Consider the following 22,325-nt stretch of genomic DNA (forward strand, 5'->3'; position numbering starts at 1 on the left):
GAATTCTTTAGGGGATGATTAATAATTGTAATTATTTTTTTATCTCTCAAAGAAGAAAGACTAAACTGTTGGAATAAATACAGAATTATTTATCAGTAATATAAATAATTGTATCTATAAATCCTTACTCCTAGAAAAGGTTTAATTTCTATCGGAATTAATACAGAATTATTTATCTTTAATATAAATCATTTGGTCTAGAAATCCTTACTCCTAGAAAAAGTATAAATCTGTGATATTCTATAACAATATCACCTGACAATTTGTTCTCTGTATAAAGATCTATACAGAATAGCCGGCTATCTACCATTAAATATATATTGAATGAAATCCGGATAACTAAGGGCCATATGGCCTATGCGTGGACCCGCTGAGGGCCGTCCGGGTTAACATAACCTAAATTAAATATTCGATGTGTATGAAAACAATACATCTATGCACTAGAATCAGCTATCATACCTTTACTATCATAAAAAGGGCAGTACTGTTATTCTGTTCATAGATTTATCATACACGCACTGCTCATTTCTCCAGCCACCAAACTTCCTAAGAAACACGGAGATACCCCACCTGGCATAGGGTATACCAAAGCCACAGAGGTGAGAGACAACGACAAATGCACTGCAGGAACAACAACAAAGAAGGATCACTTCCACGACGCGACACGACGCGACACGACGACGACCCTTTGCCCGTTCCGATTGTCGGGGGTTGTTCTTCGGTACCAATACCTCTGTGCATTTCTCCCCCTCCTCGCCGTCGGCCCTGCCTCGGCTCGCTTCGCGGGGTCTGCCTCTGCGCCGGCGCAACGACAGGGAATTCAGATAGGTTTTGACAGCGGAACGCGTAGGTACAGACATTGAGAGAGTGAGAGCAACGGGTAGAAACGGGAAAGCGGGATATTATTGTAGTGTAGAGAACAGACCACGAATTACAGAGAACAGGAAACAGAAAACACTCAAAATTGAAACGGACAGATTTGTTAAACAGAAATTAAAAGTTAAAGTTGTGTTTATGTTTGATTATTGAGTTTTTGTTATTGCTAAAAGTTAAACGAAAGTTATTTATGAGACGTTAAGCAAAAACAAACCAAAAAAAACAAAAGAGAATCGTGCAAAGCCATAACAAAGTTAGGCAAAAGACAGCAGCCAGAATGTCCTTCTCCAAGGCCAAGTTGAAGCGTTTCAATGATGTGGATGTGGCCCTGTGCGCCTCGCCAGCTGCCTCCAACAGCTCTGCCGGTTCCACGGGCAGTGCCACGCCCACAACAGCTGCTGCGGCCGCCGCAGCCGCCACTGTGGCGGCCAATCCGGCACCCGTGCAGCCGGAGCGCAAGGAGCAGATCGAAAAGTTCTTCAAGGATGCGGTGCGCTTTGCCTCCAGCTCGAAGGAGGCCAAGGAGTTTGCCATTCCCAAGGAGGACAAAAAGTCCAAGGGTCTGCGTCTGTTCAGGACCCCATCGTTGCCGCAGCGTCTGCGCTTCCGTCCGGCGCCCAGCCACACGGAGGCACCCGCCAGCGGAGCCTCCACGGCGGCCTCCACGCCCCTGCACTCGGCCACCACGACGCCCGTGAAGGAGGCCAAGTCCGCCAATCGGCTGAAGGGCAAGGAGGCTCTGCAGCAGGAGATCCGTCACAAGAACGAGCTGATCGAGAGCCAGTTGAGCCAGCTGGATGTGCTGCGCCGTCACGTGGAGCAGCTGAAGGAGGCGGAGGTGAAGCTGAGGGAGGAGCACGAGCAGGCGGTGGCCAAGACGGAGCAGCTGATCGAGGCCCTGTCCAGCGAGAACCACTCGCACAAGGAGCGCAACGAGCAGCTGAGCCTGGAGCACACCCAGCTGGTGGAACGCCTGGCCGCCATGGAGCTGGCCCTGCACCAGCAGCGGGAGGAGCACGAGCGCCATGTGGACACGCTGATCGCCGAGAGCGAGGCCCTGCGGCTGGCCAACGAGCAGCTGCAGCAGACCAGCGAGGATCAGATGGTCGAGCAGAACCTGCTGAATGTCCAGCTGAGTGCCCTGCAGGCGGATGTGGCCCTGGCCAAGGAGCGGTGCAGCAAGGAGCAGCAGAAGACGGCCCAGAACATCGAGTTGATCGAGAATCTGCAGAAGAACAATGCCTCCCTGCTGGCCGACGTGACACAGCTGAAGGAGCAGATCGAGCTGGATGCCCTGGCCTATGCCCAGGAGGCCAAGAGCAGCCACTCCGAGCAGGAGTGCCTCCGTGTGGAGCGCAACACTCTGAAGAACGATCTGGCCAACAAGTGCACCCTGATCCGCTCCCTGCAGGACGAGCTGCTGGACAAGAACTGCGAGATCGATGCCCACTGCGACACCATTCGGCAGCTGTGCCGCGAGCAGGCCCGCCAGACGGAGCAACAGCAGGCGGTGGCCAAGGTGCAGCAGCAGGTGGAGAACGACATGGAGAGCGCCGTCGAGCGGGAGAAGAGCTACTGGCGGGCGGAGCTGGACAAGCGCCAGAAGCTAGCCGAGAACGAGCTGATCAAGATCGAGCTGGAGAAGCAGGACGTGATGGTCCTGCTGGAGACCACCAACGACATGTTGCGGCAGCGCGACGAGAAGCTGCAGAAGTGCGAGGAGCAGCTGCGCAACGGCATCGACTACTACATCCAGCTGAGCGACGCACTGCAGCAGCAGCTGGTCCAGCTGAAGCAGGACATGGCCAAGACCATCACCGAGAAGTACAACTACCAGCTGACGCTGACCAACACCCGGTCCACGGTGAACATCCTGATGGAGCGGCTCAAGAAGTCCGATGCCGATGTGGAGCAGTTCAAGGCGGAGCTGGAGTCCGTGCAGCTGGCCAAGGGCGCCCTCGAGCAGAGCTACCTGGGCCTGCAGGCCGATGCGGAGCAGCTGCGCCAGCAGCTGACCGAATCCCAGGAGGCGCTGAATGCCCTGCGGTCCTCGTCGCAGACGCTGCAGAGCGAGGTATCGTTGAAGGAGTCGATGCTCCATGAGCTGCTTGCCGGCGAGGCGGAGACCCTGGCCAAATTCAATAAGATTGCTAACTCGTTCCAGGAGCGTATCGACGGCGACGCTCAGATGGCCCACTACTACGAGCTGCAGCGCAAGGACGAGACCCGCGAGGCCTACATGGCGGACATGAAGAAGGCCCTGGACGAGTTCGCCACCGTCCTGCAGTTCGCCCAACTGGAGCTCGACAACAAGGAGCAGATGCTCGTGAAAGTGCGCGAGGAGTGCGAGCAGCTGAAGCTCGAGAACATTGCCCTCAAGTCGAAGCAGCCGGCATCCGTGTCGATGCTCACGACGCCCAGCAAGGCCAACAAGCCGAACACCACCGATCTGGAGAAGATCGAGGATCTGCTCATCGACTCGGAGCTGCGGGCCGAGTGCGACAAAATCACCTCGTGGCTGCTCAACTCCTCGGAGAAGTGTGTGCGCCAGGACAGCAGCAACGAGATCAGCGAGCTGCTCTCCTGCAAGTCCTCGCCACGCCCACAGCGCACGCCCAAGGTGGCCACGCCGCACAGTCCGCGCACCCCACGCACCCCACGCACACCACGCACCCCCCGATCCGCGGCCGGCACTCCCAAGAAGACAGTGCTGTTCCCCGGCAAGGAGAACGTGCCCAGTCCGCCCCAGAAGCAGGTGCTCAAGGCACGAAACATCTAGGCTATCCATCCCCTCCTCACCTTCTACCCCTACATTCTATATATCCTATATACGAGTACTATTTCTATTATAAATTATACGTTAGCTAAGATCTGATTCAAAATACATAAACATCGTTGCATACAACACAAGAACGAGTTCTTTTCCTTCTTTGATTTTGCTGCGTGATGGCATTTTCCCAGGCCGGAAGTAGGCCTGAAGGATGGGGCGGGGGGGGTTGAAGATGAACCACCCGGATCGACCAGTTGGATAACCATCTTGCGACGCTGATTGCGCACACGTGAGACTTGTGCGCGCGGTGCCAGTCCTGTTCACTCGATGGGAACCCCCGACAGGCGCGCTCACCTCCTCAGGCGGAACGAGGAAACGACGCAACGAAATGTGCAGCTGCGCCTGCGCCCCATCTTCAGGGGTGGGTTGGCCTAACGTCTTGAGCACGGAACCGAGAAAATACCCATGCACCACCACCACCACCAGCACCAGCACCACTCCAACCATCCATCCCGTCCCTCCATCGGTAGCCTTGCAAGCTTGGGTTGGTTTTTGGGCCTGGAAAAAAGTGTTTCATTAACTGTGACTTGGGCCTGTTGACTGACGGGGTTTTTCCTCTTTTTTGCCTTCCCTCAAAAAATCTTTTGGTGCCTGCCAAAGAGAACCTTTTGTCTTGGCCGGAACAATGCTGCGCTGCTTATGACCTTTGACATTTTTCTGCACTCACAATGCGCCAGGGGCAAGGCAAACGCTACGTACGAGAGTGTGTGTGTAAGTCTTGCCCAAGTCTTGGATTTATTTATTGTATACCGTACATACAGCTGTACTTTGAGGCAGCTGCATCCACAATTGACGGGGTTTTTACGGCAGGGCAGAGCAGGGTGCATACGTATGTGTATAAGAAAACATTCTATTGCGCATAAGTAAATTGAACAGCTTTTGTAGGAAGCATGTAACAATGGATGGGATAGGAGGGAGGGTCGGTGTTGGTCCCGGTGGAAGGAAGTAAATCCAAACCCTGCGACAAAGACAAGTAGGGAAATGCGTAGATCCCAGGAAAACGTAGATTAAGGATTGTAAAAACTGTACCCTACCTGAGTGAATATTAATTATGGTGTTATTTCTCTTTACAGTTTCGAACATCTGAAGGCAAAGGACACCAACTTCGAGCAGCGGTACGCCAACCTCGGGAACATCTACTTCAAGCAGGGCGTCACGGAATTCAATTGGGACAGCAACGTGGATGATGCGCTCAGCACGGATCATTGAACTCGAAACCAAATATTAATGTTTAGCCACTAGATTTAGTCAGACACCAACTCAACCACGAATACAATATAGCAGAGTGAGGAGGAGGCAGCATAGACACAACCGAAGGACTTTACACTAGCGTCTAAGGATAATGTTAAGCCGTTTCGGCTTGTCTCATCTAAAACAAAAAACATGCACACACACACACACACACGCATATATGTATCTAAGAGCCCTACAAATAGTAAAGCAAAAATCTCCGTGTGCGCGTATTATAAATTTAAACCTAAGGCTACACTCAGAAATCTATGACCTATAACCGTACATACTCCTTGCTGATAAGTCGCACACACATACCATCGGACGAATTGTAAATACTTTTGCATAATGCATAATACGATATAATACCTACATATATATATTTTATAAATATGAATCGAGTTATGAGCCAGTGGGAGGGCAAACTCGAATTACATTTACACTGTCACTGCGCATCGACTACACGCCATAAACTAGATTAATTAATTAGTTTTAGCATAGTGCTCTTTTGTTTTATTGTTATGCCAAGTCTCTGCAAAGCCAAATCCACACGTAGTCTAAGCGCGTAGTGCTTGGAAAAATGTTCTCGATCCAATGACGCATTTATTTTATTTAACTGCTTAGACAACCCCCAGACCTCTGTAAATACCGCAGAATACTCTTACAAAAATGATTCAAAATAAAACAAAAATCAATTTTAACACGAGTAGAGAGGCGCACGTAACTGCTAATTTTATACAACTATTGTTTTGCCAAACAATTGAATGGCAAAGTGAGTTGTTAGCTGACATAATTGTTTCAGACAATAATTAATTGGAGATCGACACCAAGCAAAACTCGATTGATTGAATGCGACATTTGAATAAACAAAGCCAACGAAATACATATACAACAAAGAAAATTGCATAAATCAAAACAAAAAACCACAACATAACCCTGGAAAACCAAATGTAAAATATATTTCAAATATTGATTAATTAATTATGAGGCACGGCGCACAACAGTTGTGCCGTTTTATATAGCTACCAGAAGGGAAAATACCATGACATTGAATAATTCAAGCATCAAGCATGTTTCATGTACATTTTCTTTAGCATTTTCACGAATTTGCAGTGAGAGAACCACACAATCAGCATAATAACAACAAAGTAAACACCACACATACATGCAGGTCAAATTGAATAAAACAAATGAATCAATAAAATACACAACAGACATATCTATTTATTTGCGGGTCCATTTTCAAAACTTTCAGTTTAAAAAGGCGTTATTCATGTTTCTACATGAATTCTACATCATACTCAGCTCGTTAGCGCCCCCACCCTCTGCGGTACTTAAAAATATAGCATACTTTCAGGCTGTCGCGGGAATATTGGGGCTCCTGTATGAATATATGAGTCCTGAACAAGGACTCCATATGTTCCCCCAATCATGGAAAGCCAGATCGGTCGCTGCATAATTTAATTATTGTGGTGCTATTAGCTAAGACCCTAAGGACATACTTTCCCAGGACCTTGCGAATCTAGACTGTAGAATGACATCAAAATCTGGATTACGAAAATGAGGTAGATTTTTGGCAAATCTAACGATGCGAAAATCTCGAAATGCCACGCCCCGCTCGTCCCTTAAATAGTCAAGATGTTGACTACACAACTTGCGACCGCTCAAAACGTCGAAAACGGGAAATTTTAGGTCTGGGATACCAAGCGAACAGAAATCAGCAGCAAGCAACTTTAGCGATTGCAAACAAAATATGGTGCATACTTTTGGGGTTACAACGAATCGAGGGGGAAAAATAAATTTTTCATAAACGATTTTTCAGCGACCGACGTTCTGCTGATTTCTGTTCGCCTGGTATCCCATATTTAAAACACGCAAAAATCTCGGTTTTGAGTGCCACCAAATTGATAGTGGTTTCTGTTCCTGTAATCGGAATAACAGGCCCAGCCATATATATCCGGTTTTCTCAGCTATTTTTGATTTGATTTGATTGAAAAAATTGCACTTTTAAGGATCAAGGATATTTTCCCCAGTCTTTAGCTATCTTCTCCATTCATGGGCCTATCTGGGCGTGCCAGGGCTTCCTGAAATCGGAAAAATATCCTTGTTTCGATCAAGGATCATATACGTATATTTAAATGCAGCTTTCTTCTTTACGCTCTATCAAGGTCACAGAACCCACGATCAGCGCGTGGCATGTCTTTTCGGGATAAGAAGAGTTCTTCCAATCGATTGGCACCCGAAAGTTATAGTCATAGTTTTATAGAAGCCAGCTATTTATTTATTTTTTGGTATAATAAAACGACCTAATGTGTCTGTCTTCAAATCAAAATCACAAGTTGGGGAACCTTCCGAAGAATCACAGAAGGAATAAATCTGATATTCGATCTAAAGATCAACTTGGCCGTGACGTGTGAATCTCGTCATATTAATTATAGCTTCATAATATACATTATCTTTCAATCGATTCAATGATCAATGGAATTTTTTTTCTTGCCCAATTTTAATGACATTAAATAATTTAGATAGCTCTTTCCCATTTCGCAGGCAGCACACGTCATTGATGGTATAAATAAAAAGAAAACAATGCTAATAATAAGTCGTCACTCAGACTGGGCACAAATCTCCGACTAATTTGCACCAATTTGTGGAGACAACTAACCAGTAGAACAAACATCGTTTTCCCTTCAGTGATACTCGCATCAAAATATCCGATCGATGGAAAATTAGCAGAATCAGTGCGACTACGTTCGCCAAGGTGTCAGCGCGGTCTGGTCATGCCGGAATCGGAATCGAGTGGTGGTCCAAGCCGACGTAAGTCATCCGTTGCCGTGGACGTTGTGGAGCAGATCCACGGAAGCTTTGGGCGCTGGCAGTTGCGGACCATACTCCTGATCTTTCTCTGCAAGATTCCCAGCGCCTGGTTCATGGCCTGCATAATCTACACGGCCCCGTATCCCTGGAAAGGAGAGCTAGTCTGTCGTCCGTCGGACTGGAATTCCAGCGAACCACTGCCAGCGGATGACAGTCGAATTAACAATCTGTGGCAGGAGGAACGCAGCACAGATCGCCTTTTCAATGTGGATGTGTGTAACGCCTATGCCCAGACCCTAGCCCGAGGTTTTGTGAGTCGTCACGGGCAGGAGTGGAATGCCACTGCCTCGAAAGACGAGGCATCATCGTCATCGCTTCCCTGTGAACAAGTGGAGCACACAACGGCATACAAGTCGCTAATCACGGAGTTCGATTTGATTTGCTCGCGTCGTGTTCTGGTGGCTGTGACGCAATCCTTTCATGCTTTGGGGGCGCTCATTGGCGGTCTAATGGCCTACACGGCTCTGAAACGGTACGTACTTCGGATATTACTACAAAAGACTGATATTAATGGGTGAAATTCCTCCTCTAGCATCAGTCCGCGACGCCTCATGCTGTTGGGGATGCTGGGGCAGATCTTCTGCGGGAATCTTACGGGTCTGGTGGACACCTACCAGTTGCACATCTACTTCCGCTGCCTCACGTCCATATTCTGCGCTCTCATGTACACATCGGGGCAGTTTATATGTAAGTGGAGTTGCTGTCAAAATCAAAAGACCCAAGACACGAACTTACATCTTACCATCGCTCACTGCAGTGAACGACATTACCTCGGGACAGGCTCGGATTATAGTCATCACTTTGTCGGAGCTATTCTGGTCTATTGGACTTGTACTGCTACCTGGGATATCCATATATTTCGATGACTGGAGCTACCTCTATGTGGCCATTTCCTCATCCCTCATCGTACTTGTCTGGCTGCATCGCTGGATTGCGGATGCTCCCCGCTGGCTGTTGCGACACCAGCGCGTTGAGGCGGCACTGCGCCAGCTTCTGGAGTCGGCCACCTACAACAATCGAAAGGTGCCGCTAACCCTGGACGTTCAACTCACGGCATACGCCAAGGATCTGGAACTGATGGCCGAACAGAAGCGCAGCTACTGCCGAATCTGGGATGGCGAGACGAAGCGCAGTCAGCTGATCTACATTCATTGGATCTGGGGCTGCGCCATGGTCCTGTACAACATCACTCTCCTGATGATACGAAACCTGGGTGCAGCTCAAGTTCATGTGAACACAGCGGCCCTGGGATTCGCCGAGATGGTGGGCGTCTTTGTGGGTCTCTACATGATTCTCTATACGCGTCGCCATTGGCGCTGGGCAGGAAATCTGATGATTGCTGCTGGGCTCAGCACCTACCTGGTCTGGCTGCTGCCTGAAACTGGTAAGAAATCTATTATTTATTTCAATATCCCTGCCTGAAGTCATTCCTTCTCTGTAACTAGAACGAAACTCACGGCGCGTGGGACTGGAGCTCATCTTCTGGCTGATATTGAAGCTGGCCAACTCCGCCTCGATAGCCGTGCTCACCACCTGTACGGGGGAAATGGTTTCCAACGAGAACCGAGTCCTGCTGATGCTCTCGGTGGTGACGTTTAGTCGTCTATGCCTGGTCTTTTGCCCCTTCCTGAGCACCTTGACTGTGATACATCCGCTGGTGCCCATCACCATCATCGCCACCGTCGGCTGGATCTATGGCCTGGCCCTGAGACGCCTCAACCGTTACTACTGGAACACGGAACAGCCGCACATCAGCCAGGTGCCCACGCCCAACACCTACCGCCGTCACTCGGAGATGATTCTGCGTCGCTGCAGCTCCGCCAGCACAGAAGTCAGCGGCTTCAGCAACGAGCTGTTGACCAACTTTGAGCGGGATATGGCCGTCAGTATTGCCGATATCTGGCATATCAATTTCTATCCGATTGATATGTGCGACAGCCTGGCGGAGATGGAATTGCAGAAGAGACCGTCAGAGGCAGAGACAATTGATGCCTCAAAATCGCGCAGCTTGGAAACCATTTGAGGAGATTTCGGGCAGCCTATAAGTAGGCTTTGGAAAAGATACATTTTAGAGGGAGAAGGATGTGATGCACGATAAATTATGTCAGGCCTTGATATTATACTAGAAATTACCTTGAAAGTCTAGTGCCAAAATAGAGTTCTTTCTGTATTATAATAGGATACAACTTTGCTTTAAATTATTTTGTTGCAATAAAAACAATCATAGGAATTAAATGCCACCTAAAACACGCCTTCTTCTATATGTATGTATGTATCTATGTATCTACAGATTTCGCCACAAAAATCGAGGCTTGCCTAAAGGTAAAAGTAACCGGTATCAATCAAAATCCGAGCATTTGGCGTCACTGTCCGCTAATTAAATTATGAATCTTTCGTTTGTTTCGTTTCAAAAACGTATGAACTCAATTAGCAATCGACGTGATACGAGTTATAACAAATTAAACTAATTTAAACAACAAAATTATGATGATCGATGGCACACAGCACATCCTGGAGCAAAAGATCCACTAGGAGTATTCAAAATGGATTTATCAGAAGAGAACGAGAAATTAATGTAGGTCAATCGCAACTAAAGAAAGAACCCAACCATCGATGTGTCATTGCAAAAAAAAATAGAATAAAACAGCCACACACAGACTATAAAGATTAAAATAGAATCCGCAGAGGGCAGAACAAGTTGGGGACAAGTACTACCCCATCGGCAAACAGCTGATAACATAAAGAGAACAAAATAGTATTATTATGGCCCCTAAGCCATAACCCCTTTAGCGGAGGAGCTCTGGAGAGAGACCCCTTCTTACGGTGTCGCGCCAAGATAATGCCACACTTGATTGCTAAACTCAAACAGAAACCCATACCGTAAAGAGCACTGAGAGACGAGACGAGACGACACTTTATCGATTAGCCTGCTATTCAATAAAATTAAATATTAAATGGGCAAACAAGTTGCGGAAGTGACATGTAACCCTTGACCACAATTGCTTCTCCGTTACAAAACATAACTATATTTTGAACTTGTACAATTAAACTACAGTACCACAAAAATTGGATAGAAATTTCCAATAAAAAAAAAGGAAAATATTGAACTCTGTTAATGGGTTTTTATTATTTAAGCAAATTCATTTAGAAAATTAACGCTCTTGGGGCTCCGTTGCTGTCTGCGAGTGGGTATCGGGACTGTCTCTGAGGCCCCAATGGTGGCGATACTGTCGTCAGTTGCCATTTGATTCTCAACCGATTGAGACGCGTTCGCTCCCCAGGAGAAAATCGGCGGCGCGACGTGCAAATTGGAAAGCTGCCTTATATACCCGCACGCACACAATATTCGTTGTCGCTTAATTAATTATATTAATTTGTATGCATTCAAATAATCAAGCAGACAAGAGATATTTCTACAAAGTGTATCGTAAACGAAACAATATTCACTTGAATGTTTTTGGACTCGAAATTGTTTTGTTATCGCTGAAATCAAGAGTTTTCATAGTTCCCGTTGATAAAGGTCAGTAACATAGGATAGGCACAGAAAAACCACTGTGGTTCCACAGTTAATTAGAGTGCATTCCATTCAAGTGAATAAATAGTTGGGTAATTCATTATCTTGTCAAAAACTTGACCATTCTATCAGCTACTACGCCTTCCTGGTACTTTTAGGTCAGTTCTACGCTCTGTGGGCAATAATTAATTTGCATTGGGATTCAAAACAAGTCATTCAACTAATGGCACGACCTGCCATTGCAGGGAACCGCACCACTATCGGATCAAATAGGAAATTCAAATATTCAAGTCCAGCGAGAGACCAGACCAGTTTCCCATAATTAACACTGCCTGGAAAATATGAAGCTAAAATATTTGCACAACCAATCGCTGGACAAACAGATGTGCCGCCTGGTCTGGTCTGGTCTGGTCTGGAGGTGGGGCAACTTCCATACCAGACAATACCAAATTAGCACCTGCCGAATCGAAGCATAAAGACTGCGGTCAATAAAGTCGATCAAACAGAGGGTTGACAAGCAAAGATCTAGCAAATTAACAGATTGGCAATGTTTGTGCATTGCCAACAACCAACAACCAGATAATGCACTGGAATAAACACTCATTATCTGCCTTTAATCAACCGATATCGATACAACTATATTGTTTGAGGTGTGTGATTTACAGATGATACGATATCAGTGCAAGGCAACAACAAGAACATCCATATCGAAGAAGAACATGCAGAAAGTCTAGTAGGGAAGAGGAGCACGAGCCAAAGTCCATGAAAAGAGAGAGGACATTACAAAAGCCACCTTTAGTTTACTCTCATCTCTTACGAGAATCAAAGTCGAGAGAGGGATGCACAGCATAACTTTGAGAGAGAACATTACAAAAGCTTACGACATGTCTGTTCATGTTGTTCTCCCTTCTCTTACGAGAATCAAAGTCGAGTGAGTGCGCCCACAGCATAACTGTGTCTCTCGTCAGCTAAAAAGCCGAGAGAGTGCGCCCACGGCATAACTGTTAAGTTGTATACCCTTTCGTTCTAGGTTAAATCTATGCAGAAAGCCTTTTCGTTCCCAGCAAATAAATATATTCTTAATTACAGCCATTTAAATTAGCATGTCTCATCTTAATGGGATCCGAAATAATGCACTTAAGTTTGAGCCCAATCGTACGACTACATCATAGGAAACATTATAAACAAAGCACACGTGCCACTTACGCTCTCCTTTGGCCTTTGTTTCAAAAGGCAAAAGGGTATTTAAACTTAAGCAGGCTCTCAATAATTTTTCCGATATGCAACCATAAACAATCGCATAGTAACTTTAGAGGATCGGGAATATGCGAAAAATTAAAATAAAATAAATAAATAACTTACATTCATCCTTGTAATAATGAAAATCAATCAAATAAACAGTAACCGCAGGCATTTCAACAATTCCGCGTGATATTCAATGCTCAAGTGATTTCAGCTGTAAACCGCTTTCAATTTATATCAATTTATTGAGCCAGAGGGGGGTACTACGGCCATATCTGAGAAGAAGAAAATAAATAAACAGCTGATTTGAGAAATATGTTTGGCAAAGCACCTTACAAATGTTTTCCACTCGTTCTTTATCGACAGAATGTCCCACTAGCGAATAGCTACGGAAGCCATGGTTAACCTGCCGGCCATACGTGCCGGACGTCCCGCTACGCCCAGTCCCCAGATGTCCCAGCGCCAGATCTCGAACTTCCATTCGAATGAGATTGAAAGTGATTCGGCAAAGAGAATGAGAGCTGTCACACCACCGGCCCCACCATTGGGGAGCGATGTCATTGGCGATGTGGTGGGGGATTTTGGCATCTGGCAGCTGAGAACGATCCTCATCATATTTCTGTGCAAGATTCCTGCCGCCTGGTTCATGGCCTGCATCATATTCACGGGCCCCGAGCTGTACCCCGGCTCGGAGTTCACCTGCGACACCAGCTCCCTGGAGGGCAGTAGCTCCAACTACAGCGTCTCGGATAATCAGTGCTATGTGATGGATGAGGCCACGGGCAGCAGGAGCGATTGCGAGCAGTTTTCCTACGTGTCCAGCTTTGACTCCCTGATCATGCAGTTCAACCTGGTGTGCCTGAGAGACATCTTCGTGGCCTGGACTCAATACTGGCATCTCTTTGGTGTCCTTGTGGGCGGCGTCCTCGGTACTAAGATGATGCTGGGCATTAGTCCAAGGAGCACCTACTGCGTGGGAGCTGTGGCCCAGATTGTGTGCGGCGTCGTCACAGGGTATGCCAGGGACTTCAGTCTTCACTGCGCCTTTCGATGTCTCTCCGCTGTCTGCTGTGCCATCATGTTTACCGCTGGACAGGCTATATGTGAGTTTTACCTATCGATTACTATGTAAAGATCTATAAACTCATCTCTCTCTAGTTGCGGATATCACTGCGGGAATGCATCGCATTGGTGCCATCATCCTGTACGATACCTTCTGGTCCGTGGGGGTGATCCTGTTGCCCGGCCTCTCCTCATTCTTCAACAGTTGGTCCCTGATCTATGTGGGCATCACCTTCCCCACCGTCATGCTGATCGTGTTGCTCTACTGGACTCCCGACTCTCCCCGCTGGCTGCTCCGACATGCTGTGGACCGCTTCTCCATCGACAACGTAGAGCAGATTGTGCGCGAGGGAGCGGCGATCAACGATCGCACCTTTAAAATACCACCCGACTTTCGGCAGCAGTTGGAGAATCTCAGCGAGCGACTCAAGGCCCAACCGCCACCAGCTCCCTGGAAGGAGTTGTGGGCGGGAAAGCGGGCCAAGACCCACATGATCGCCGCTCATCTGGCGCTGGCCTTCTTCGTGATCAACTTCATGGGGATGCTGCTGAACATACGATCCTTTGGCAGGGACTACCTCGTTCCGAATACCATCGCCATGGGTAAGGGACATCCAGCTTTGACCGTGATCTCTGATATAAATGCTCCTTCCTCCCACAGGATTCTCTGAGATCATTGGCTGCTTCCTGGCCTTACACTTCACCCTCAAACACAACAAATGGAAGTGGCAATGTGCTGGAGTGTTCAATATACTTGCCGGAATTCTTGGCTGCCTTGGCTGGATCTTCACCAATGCAGATCAGAGTAAATATCCACTGAATCCTCCACTCCAACGAAATCTTAAACCCATCTTTCTTTCTTTCATTAGTGGATGCTGATCTCAAAGTCAGTTTGTGGATGATCATTGCCACCATTCCCAAGGCGGCTGTCTCCTGTGCCCAGTCCATGATCCTTGCCTGCATGAATGAGCTGATGCCGGCCAATAAAAAGCAGCTCTTTGTGTTCTCCGTCGTTACCTGGGCCCGTGTGTGGCTGCTGTCGGCACCGTTCTTCAACGTCCTCAAGAAGATCGATACGGCCATGTCGCTGACCTCGTACTGTGTGTTCAGCATCCTGGGTGGGATCTGCACGAGCCTGCTGCTCACACCCAGGACCAGCGTGGCTCCAGTTGTGCCCCAGGCAGCGGTGGAGCAGGGCGACAAGAAGGAACAGTCGCCCCTGAATGCCCCAGTGTGGACCATTGAGTCGGATGTGAACAATACACGATTGTAGGATGGATTTGGAGATCCTTTTTTGATTGCCAGCTCCTGGATAGCTTCGGTATTACTCAGCTAATGAAACAACAAACATTCTTCTGTGATTAGGTTAAGTGAATTGTTACTCTAGATGTTTTCAGTTATTATAAACATAAACTCTTAACATACCATAGTACATGTATTTCTTAATTAATTTGACTAAAATATGACGTAGATAAGCAACATGTAAAAGCACAAATGAAGAAATATCCAGACCCAGTAGACCCTGTAAACAGAGGAGAGTATTACTCATAGAACTAACAGGAAAGGGTGGGGGCACTCACTTTGTTACCATAAGCTTGTTGGAGTCCACGGTGAAGTTTTCCCGATGCAAATATTTGTTGATGCCAATCATGTGACGTCGCACATAGTCATCGTAGTCGAGGTCTTCCAAGTTCCAGTAGAGCATGGAAAAGGTGCCATTATCGATCTGTTCTTTGAAGTAGAAGCGACTTTTGTTCTTGAAGATCCATTCGTTTAGCGAAAAGAAACTCCCTAAAGGCAATCGAATTATGGTTGGAATTTCTAGTCATATCCATATGAGGCTTACCTGCCAGACAGGCCTGTCGAAACTTCTTGGCAATGGGCGTGACCATGCGCTTCTTTTGGGACAGCAGAAGTGTGCGCAGATCCATCAGCAGGGCGGGGACAAAGTGGAGCAACCACACGGCCAACTCATGTCTGGAGGCACTGCGACGGTACTTGAAGTTGGGGAACATGATCATACGCTTGGTGGGATAGATTCTGGACCACTTCATGGTGAGCTCCCCCAGATGCTGCCACGTGATGGGATTGGTCACACCCGATGTGGCATTACAGATGCTCAGACTAAAGGGAAAGAGAATGATAGGGTATCATAATCAATCAGTGGAACCCTTCATTTTACCTACCTGCCCAACTTTGCCTTGTTGATCATCATGATCATGGCATTGACCACAAAGTCCACTGGAATGATGTCGCATATCATATCCTTGTCCCCCAATATGCTGCTGATTCCGCCCTTTCCGATCTCCATCATGATGCCACTGATGGCCTGGACGTTGTCAATCCAGCCGGGATACGGCTCCCGATACGCGGCCGTCACAATCGAGGGTCGCACAATCACAATGGGGATCACATCCTTGTAGGCATTGACAATCTGCTCGGCTATGGACTTGGTGAATGTGTAGGTGTTGACATGCGGACCCTTGATGTAGTCGGCCAAGTGGTTTAGGTAATCGTCGGGCACCTTCTTGGTGCAAGTGAGAAACTGTCGCCAGTCCACCGGCGGCAGCGTGGGATACACTTCCTCGTCCACATACTTGCGACCCGGATTGCAGTACGCCGTCGACACGTACAGAAAGCTCTGTGGGAATCGAGATCATCAATCAGTCAATCAGTCAATCAGTCCATCAATCCTCTGGAATGGCTTACTCTCAATTGTGTCATTTCTCTGCAGAGCTCCAGCAAATTGTATGTCGCCTGGGAGTTGACACGAGCTGCCACCTTGAGGCACTCGTTGAAGCGCACCTGTAAACCGAACACTCGTTTCAGGTGAGGCAGCTCTGGAGAGGCAAACGACACCACACTTACCGTTGCCGCACTGTGGAAGATAATGTTCACCTCGCCGCACAACCTGGCTCTGTCCGGCTCCGATAAACCTGTTGATGGAGGCAGCCCCAAGTAGAGGCAGAGTGGTTTAAGGTGAATTTTCCCTCATTTCAATTTCATACCAAAATTGTCGTCCTCAATGTTGCCAGCGAAATGGAAGATTTTCTTCAGTCTCTCCGGATGTTCGGCTCGCAGTCGCTCGAAGATTCGATTCTGCAGAAACGCCTGGAATCTGTCTTTCACGCTGACCCCACCCTTGGGGCGGATGAGCATGTAGATCCGCCTGATTTGCGGAAAACTCCAGAGCAGCTTTTCCAGCAGGGTCTTGCCCACGAAGCCCGTGGCACCTGTAAGCTCCGTGATTAATCTCGACTACAGAGAGATCTGTGCCCCATTTACCTGTTATAAAGACCACAGAATCGTGGTAGATATCCATCTTGTTTTCCACTTTAGCGTTTTCCATGGTGCGGCCACTTGGAAGCCACAAATGCAACTAACTTGGCCGACACTTACTTTCCACCAGCTCTGCCCGCGAAACCAACACCAACTGGCTCTGGGAAAGCAAAGAAAAGCTTTGGTCCTCCAGAAACAAGTTTTCCATGAAATTGCAAGTGCGGCGAAATACATTCGTCCAACGAAAGTAAACAATTTTCAGACGTAACACTTGGTCACAAAAATATACTATTACATCACGTATGGCCTCATATGATAAGGCTCGGTATGCTGGCATTCCAGTTCACTCGAGAAATGGGGCAGACAGATCTCACTATAGAACTAAGGATGTATCCCATATCTACCCCATAAAAAAGAGGCTTCAGAGCTCATTCAAGAAATGGGACAGAGAGTGTGATTTCAGATATGATCTCACTATAGAACTAAGGATGTATGGATATCGGAAGAGGCATTTATTCCTGATAAACATCAGAGTTCATTCAAGAAATGGGGCAGAGAACTGAAGGTGTATCCCATATGTATGGATATTGAAATAGGCATCAGAGTTCATGGTAGAAATGCGACATGGAATGTTTATTAAAAAAATTCAGATAAGATATGTGATATATGGTCATTCGGTGTATGACCAATATTTGAGCTCATTCGGAAGTTAATTAGTGAAAGAACTCATTGAAGAGATGGAGAATGGGATACTCGTATAAGATATATGGAAATGTGTTTACAACCATGGGGAATACATGAATGACTGGATGAAGAAGAGATTATCTCTGGCACTTAGAAGTTTTCCAAAGAGAAAACACATATTGTGTAGATCAGTGTATATTCTCCATAACCCATAGTTGATAAAGCTTTCCATTAACCATCATCCGATTATCGATTGATTGACTTAACCAATTGACTATCAATAATCACATCAATCACCTGCTGTCTGCACACAGTCTCCGTGGAAAGTCTACTGCCCGGTGGCTTAGTCCGATTTATGCGCAGCCAAAATAGATCGTTCCCGCTGGGCAGATCAATGTTTGCGCCATCATTTAGGAACATTTTTTGCGCTTATTTGCGACTTGATTTGATTAGCGACGACATCGGAGGCCGGCACAGATCGCCCTCGAGCTTACCTGTCCGAGTGAGGTGCTAAGCGAAGTCGCAGTCATGCTGGAGGGTTGGCGCTCTCAAGACGTCGCAACTGAATTTCAAAGCTAACTTAGGATGCCGGAGCCTGGTAGCCCCAACAGTGGCTGGAAGCCGAAGGTCCGACGCCACTCGCCCACGCCCCAAGTCCTGGGCCAATATTCTCACATCTTCACCTGCACCGATCCGGAGGCCAATGAGCAGGCTACTCCACCACCGACTGGGAATCCATCCGCAGACGTTATTGGGCACTTGCTGGGAGACTTTGGGCTCTGGCAACTGCGCACGCTGCTCATCCTGTTCCTCTGCAAGATACCCGCCGCCTGGTTCATGGCCAGCATCCTGTTCACGGCCCCCGACATCTATCCGGAGGAGGAGTACAGCTGCGACACGAGTTCCTTCGATGCCGTGGCCAACAGCTCTGTCTCCCTGGACCATTGCCACGTGATGGTCCACTACGGAGACTCCGGCTATGCCAGCATGCACCGCTGCCACCAGTTCCACTACAGCCCTCTGAGCTTCCACTCCCTCATCGTTGAGTTCGATTTGGCCTGCCTGAGCGACATCTTTGTGGCCTGGTCGCAGTACTGGCATCTCTTTGGCTTCTTCATGGGTGGCGTGGTGGCCACCAAACTGCTGCCGGTCCTGAGTCCACGCCAGATCTACGTGACGGGCATCTGGTCGCTCCTCGGATGTGGCCTGATCACGTGCCTGGTCAATGATTTCAGTCTGCACTGCGCCCTGCGCTGTCTGGCGGCTATTGCCTGCTCCTTCATGGTCACCTCGGGAGAGGTTATATGTAAGTGATCTTTGAAGATCGGAGGAGATCTGATAATGACTATTCCTCTTTCACAGTCAGCGACATCACAGCGGGCAAGCATCGTTTGGCCGCACTGCTCCTCTACGATTCCTTCTGGGCCCTGGGGCTGATCCTCCTGCCCGGGATGGCCTCTTTTGCGCACAGCTGGCGGCATATTTACTTGGAGATTACCCTGCCCCTGCTGGTGATAGTCTTCCTGCTGCCATGGACCCCCGATTCCCCGCGTTGGGTGCTCCAGCACGCAAAGGATTCCCAGTTAGCCGTCGATGGGACTGTGGAGCTGGTTCTCGAGGCAGCCCGCATCAATGGTCACTGGTTCAACGTCCCCAAGGACCTGCCCCAACAGTTGGCGCTCCTCAGGGAGAAGATGCTGGCGCAGCCTTCGCCAGTCTGCTGGCTGGACCTCTGGCGAGGGCACAGACGAGCCACAATCCACCTGGTGGCTGTGCACATGGCTTTGGCTGCATTTCTCGTGGTTCATGTGGGTCTGCTGCTCAACATTCGATCCTTTGGCCGGGAGCACCTGCTACTAAACACTATGACCCTGGGCGTGGCGGAGATTTTGGGCTGCTTTTTGGCCATGTACCTGACCTTCCATCACTGCCCCCGCAAGTGGCAATGGGCTGGAGGTCTCTGCATCTTCGGAGGTGGCATTGGGTGCCTCTGCTGGTTCCTGAATGGTGAGGATGTGCCCGAGGTGTACGAGATCCCATTGTGGTTGTTCTTCAGCACCCTGCCCAAGGCAGCCGTCTCCTGTGGCCAGTCCATGATCCTGGCCTGCATGGAAGAGCTGGTGCCGCCAGAGCACCGAACGCAGTTTGCCTTCTCTGCTCTCACCTGGGCCAGGGTGTGGCAGCTCTCCGCCTCCCTTCTCCTCCTGCTGAGGGAGGTCGGCAATAGCCTCTCCTTGACCGCCTTTTGCGTGCTGGTCATCCTGGGTGGCCTTTGCACCTGTTGCCTGGCCACGCCGCAACAGGCACAAGAACTGGAGGGGGTTTCAGTGCAGAAGAAGATAAAGCAACGTGCTGGATACGGTTGCCATAATATCATTCTATAAGCCTTTATTATTGTTACTTTAAACTCGTATTTTTAAGGATTTTAACCAAGTATTTCTAAACAAAATAATGAACATCAGTATTCGAATTTAGCTCGATAAAACTTCTACTGAAACGAGCTATGTTTTTATCAATATCGATATCAAAGGATCCTCCAATAAGGAATAAAAAAACTCAAGAAAGGTTAAAAAATACAGGGAAATACCTGAAATATAGAACATTGAAATATGATCTCCCCACAAATATATTTAGTATAAGTTTCTAAGGAGCTCCTAAGCTTCAGAATTTAAGTTAAAAAAAAAAAATTGTTCCTTAAGGAAATTTTCATTTTAAATTTAATTAAAATTGAAACATTTTCAGCAGATTTCTTCTGTTAGTAAAAATTTAAATATATATGAAAAATTCCACCTCATTTCTTCATTTGTTAAAATGCCGTTTATATTTCTCGTTTTCCCCAAAACCAAATCCATTTCATACCAATGTTCGACCCCACCACCAGAGACTGGCGCTAAACACATTCATCCACTAAGCTGACACATATATGTATGTACATCTATATATGTACAAATGTATGTATAATAAGCACACATGCCTCACCGAATATCCAAGCGCATTGCTCCACTAACAGCATATTTCTATTTGCCACCTGCCACATTCCCCATTGTATCCGGCCCGGCAAAGCGACAAGCAGAAATCGCAAATCAATAAAATAGAAACCATAAAATGGCCAGCCACCAGAGCGACGGGAATTGGCTGACGCCGTGCCGCAGAATGAGCCGCAGAAAAATAGTCATTATTGGAGCAGCACTTGTCGCGATAGGACGATCCGAGGCGCAGCTCTTGGCGGCTGACCAAACTGCTGTGTGGTGGATGCAATGAAATCGAAGAAATCTGCCTTTGCCAACACTTCGACGGGCTACGGCAGGCACAAGCACAGCGGACACGGCAAGGGTCACGGACACGGCCAGGCACAGTCCGGCAAGGATAAGGCCGAGGGCGGCGGCAAAGGCAAGTCCCGAGAGGTCAAGGATCAGCATGAGGTGAAAGAGGAGCAGGACAAGGATTTGAATTCCGGGTTCGGCGACTATCTACGCACACCGGAGGGTCTGTCTAGGATTTTTCTCATAAATGGTATCCCTATAAATTAATTTTCTTCCCCACTTAGCATTTGAAATGATGAAACTGTTTGTTTTTGCCAATACGATTATGTTGATTGTCACCATGGCCTGGCCCCATATCAAGGAGCAGTTCTACATGATTAACCATTGGCTGGAGACCTTCCGCGAGGACCATCGCATGTAGATTGTCAGCAAATACTAGACAAATACACTGTTAAAAAGCCGACAAAATGGTTGGACCCTTTGTGCAGGGTATGCTATTGATTGGCATCATCTATTGGTACTCCAAGGGCATGATGTCCATGATCAACGACTACTATCGCAGCGAATTTAACCGCAAACTGCAAGCGAATGCCGCACCGAAGCCAAAGGCAGAAGTCCCCATCAATGTGGACAACTTTATGGATTATGTGAGGGAACTGGAGACTCCCAATGAGACGAGAGCCGATCAGATGATAGCCGCTGGTTCCCCTCCAGCACTCGGCACAGAATACTCGCAAATACTGCTGCGCTTCCTTCAGATCACTGGGACTCTGCCAGCCTACGAAGTTTGTCTTAATAGTTCCTTAAGTTAGCTAACAAAATATTACTTAATATATTTAGATTTTACAGCACTTTCGTAGACTAAAATAAAATATTTCAACCACAAGAGCTGGGAGTTTTCGGATCTTTTATTTTGAATTGGTAGCAGAATATATATTGTAGTTTTCAACATTTACTAACCTACCCACAAAGTCGTACAAACATACATAAGGTCTACAAATATCAGGGAATATATGTAAGTGTATTTGGTCTGTTTCCTGATTGCACTCTCACTAGTAAGCTCTCACCCCCTTTTTTCCAACAATGTGCAGCAGCGTGTGAAAATATAGCAAGAGTTGGGACTAAACTGGAGAGATATGATGGATATAGCGAAGGTATAGCAAGCCTTATATGATAGGTGCTGTTGATAACTCTTGTAGTTCAGGTATTTTCACAATATGGCACATTTAGTGGGGGCTCTCAATGGCAGAAACCCGGTCCTGTCAAATAAAGCGGTAGAAATATAGTTTTCTATCATTTTTGTTTGATTTCATTCCACGAGGTAAGTATGTGATTTATCCAAAGCTTCCCATGTTCATAAGAGTTTCCACTTTCACATTCCTAAATTCTACTACATTAGACCTATATTTCAGCCAATTTCAATGCCAATTGGGGACTCAACAAAACAGAAAACATAACAAATTTTAGGGTA

At 47.4% G+C, this 22,325-nt stretch overlaps 8 protein-coding genes across 9 annotated transcripts in view; 7 read left to right on the forward strand and 1 right to left on the reverse strand.

Annotated features, from left to right (window-relative positions):
• LOC6594416 (heparan-sulfate 6-O-sulfotransferase 2) overlaps nt 1-5,642 on the forward strand; it is a 107,088-nt gene extending 101,446 nt beyond the window's left edge. The window contains exon 6 of the mRNA XM_002019644.2: nt 4,780-5,642. Coding sequence (XP_002019680.1) covers nt 4,780-4,915 — 136 coding nt within the window. The 3' untranslated portion in view covers nt 4,916-5,642. The remainder of the gene's footprint in view (nt 1-4,779) is intronic.
• Nucleotides 1,115-3,739, forward strand: LOC113567261 (putative leucine-rich repeat-containing protein DDB_G0290503). Of its 2 annotated transcripts, XM_026994527.1 has the most exons (2): nt 1,115-2,950; nt 3,041-3,739. In XM_026994527.1, exons 1-2 carry the CDS (start codon nt 1,154-1,156, stop codon nt 3,653-3,655), a joined length of 2,412 nt encoding a protein of 803 aa, XP_026850328.1. In that variant the 5' UTR covers nt 1,115-1,153; the 3' UTR covers nt 3,656-3,739. The 2 variants fall into 2 exon arrangements, with proteins under 2 accessions (XP_026850328.1, XP_026850326.1); XM_026994525.1 differs by having other exon boundaries at nt 1,115-3,739.
• A 1,812-nt stretch (nt 5,643-7,454) lies between the features above and the next one.
• Nucleotides 7,455-10,033, forward strand: LOC6594417 (solute carrier family 22 member 1). Its single transcript, XM_002019645.2, has 4 exons — nt 7,455-8,282; nt 8,343-8,497; nt 8,568-9,194; nt 9,256-10,033. Exons 1-4 carry the CDS (start codon nt 7,714-7,716, stop codon nt 9,831-9,833), a joined length of 1,929 nt encoding a protein of 642 aa, XP_002019681.2. The 5' UTR covers nt 7,455-7,713; the 3' UTR covers nt 9,834-10,033.
• Nucleotides 10,034-11,072: 1,039 nt separating this feature from the next.
• Nucleotides 11,073-15,017, forward strand: LOC6594418 (solute carrier family 22 member 13). Its single transcript, XM_002019646.2, has 5 exons — nt 11,073-11,330; nt 12,933-13,669; nt 13,725-14,231; nt 14,290-14,433; nt 14,498-15,017. Exons 2-5 carry the CDS (start codon nt 12,964-12,966, stop codon nt 14,899-14,901), a joined length of 1,761 nt encoding a protein of 586 aa, XP_002019682.1. The 5' UTR covers nt 11,073-11,330; nt 12,933-12,963; the 3' UTR covers nt 14,902-15,017.
• A 44-nt stretch (nt 15,018-15,061) lies between these two features.
• Nucleotides 15,062-16,977, reverse strand: LOC6594419 (putative fatty acyl-CoA reductase CG5065). Its single transcript, XM_002019647.2, has 8 exons — nt 16,914-16,977; nt 16,637-16,861; nt 16,497-16,564; nt 16,338-16,433; nt 15,815-16,269; nt 15,475-15,752; nt 15,209-15,419; nt 15,062-15,150 (listed from the first exon to the last, which is right to left on the reverse strand). The coding sequence occupies exons 1-8, from the start codon at nt 16,975-16,977 to the stop codon at nt 15,084-15,086; spliced, it is 1,464 nt and encodes a 487-aa protein (XP_002019683.1). The 3' UTR covers nt 15,062-15,083.
• A 1,199-nt stretch (nt 16,978-18,176) lies between these two features.
• On the forward strand, nt 18,177-19,975 carry LOC6594092 (solute carrier family 22 member 3). Its single transcript, XM_002019648.1, has 2 exons — nt 18,177-18,897; nt 18,954-19,975. Exons 1-2 carry the CDS (start codon nt 18,177-18,179, stop codon nt 19,973-19,975), a joined length of 1,743 nt encoding a protein of 580 aa, XP_002019684.1.
• Nucleotides 19,976-20,789: 814 nt separating this feature from the next.
• On the forward strand, nt 20,790-21,283 carry LOC6594093. The gene is made up of 2 exons (XM_002019649.2): nt 20,790-21,077; nt 21,139-21,283. Exons 1-2 carry the CDS (start codon nt 20,849-20,851, stop codon nt 21,273-21,275), a joined length of 366 nt encoding a protein of 121 aa, XP_002019685.1. The 5' UTR covers nt 20,790-20,848; the 3' UTR covers nt 21,276-21,283.
• On the forward strand, nt 21,261-21,742 carry LOC6594094. The gene has a single exon (XM_002019650.2). The coding sequence runs from the start codon at nt 21,322-21,324 to the stop codon at nt 21,664-21,666; it is 345 nt and encodes a 114-aa protein (XP_002019686.1). The 5' UTR covers nt 21,261-21,321; the 3' UTR covers nt 21,667-21,742.
• The last annotated feature ends 583 nt before the right edge of the window (nt 21,743-22,325 follow it).

The sequence above is a fragment of the Drosophila persimilis genome, unplaced genomic scaffold (assembly GCF_003286085.1).
Source record: "Drosophila persimilis strain 14011-0111.01,24,50 unplaced genomic scaffold, DperRS2 tig00003933-arrow-pilon, whole genome shotgun sequence".
Taxonomy (NCBI): domain Eukaryota; kingdom Metazoa; phylum Arthropoda; class Insecta; order Diptera; family Drosophilidae; genus Drosophila; species Drosophila persimilis.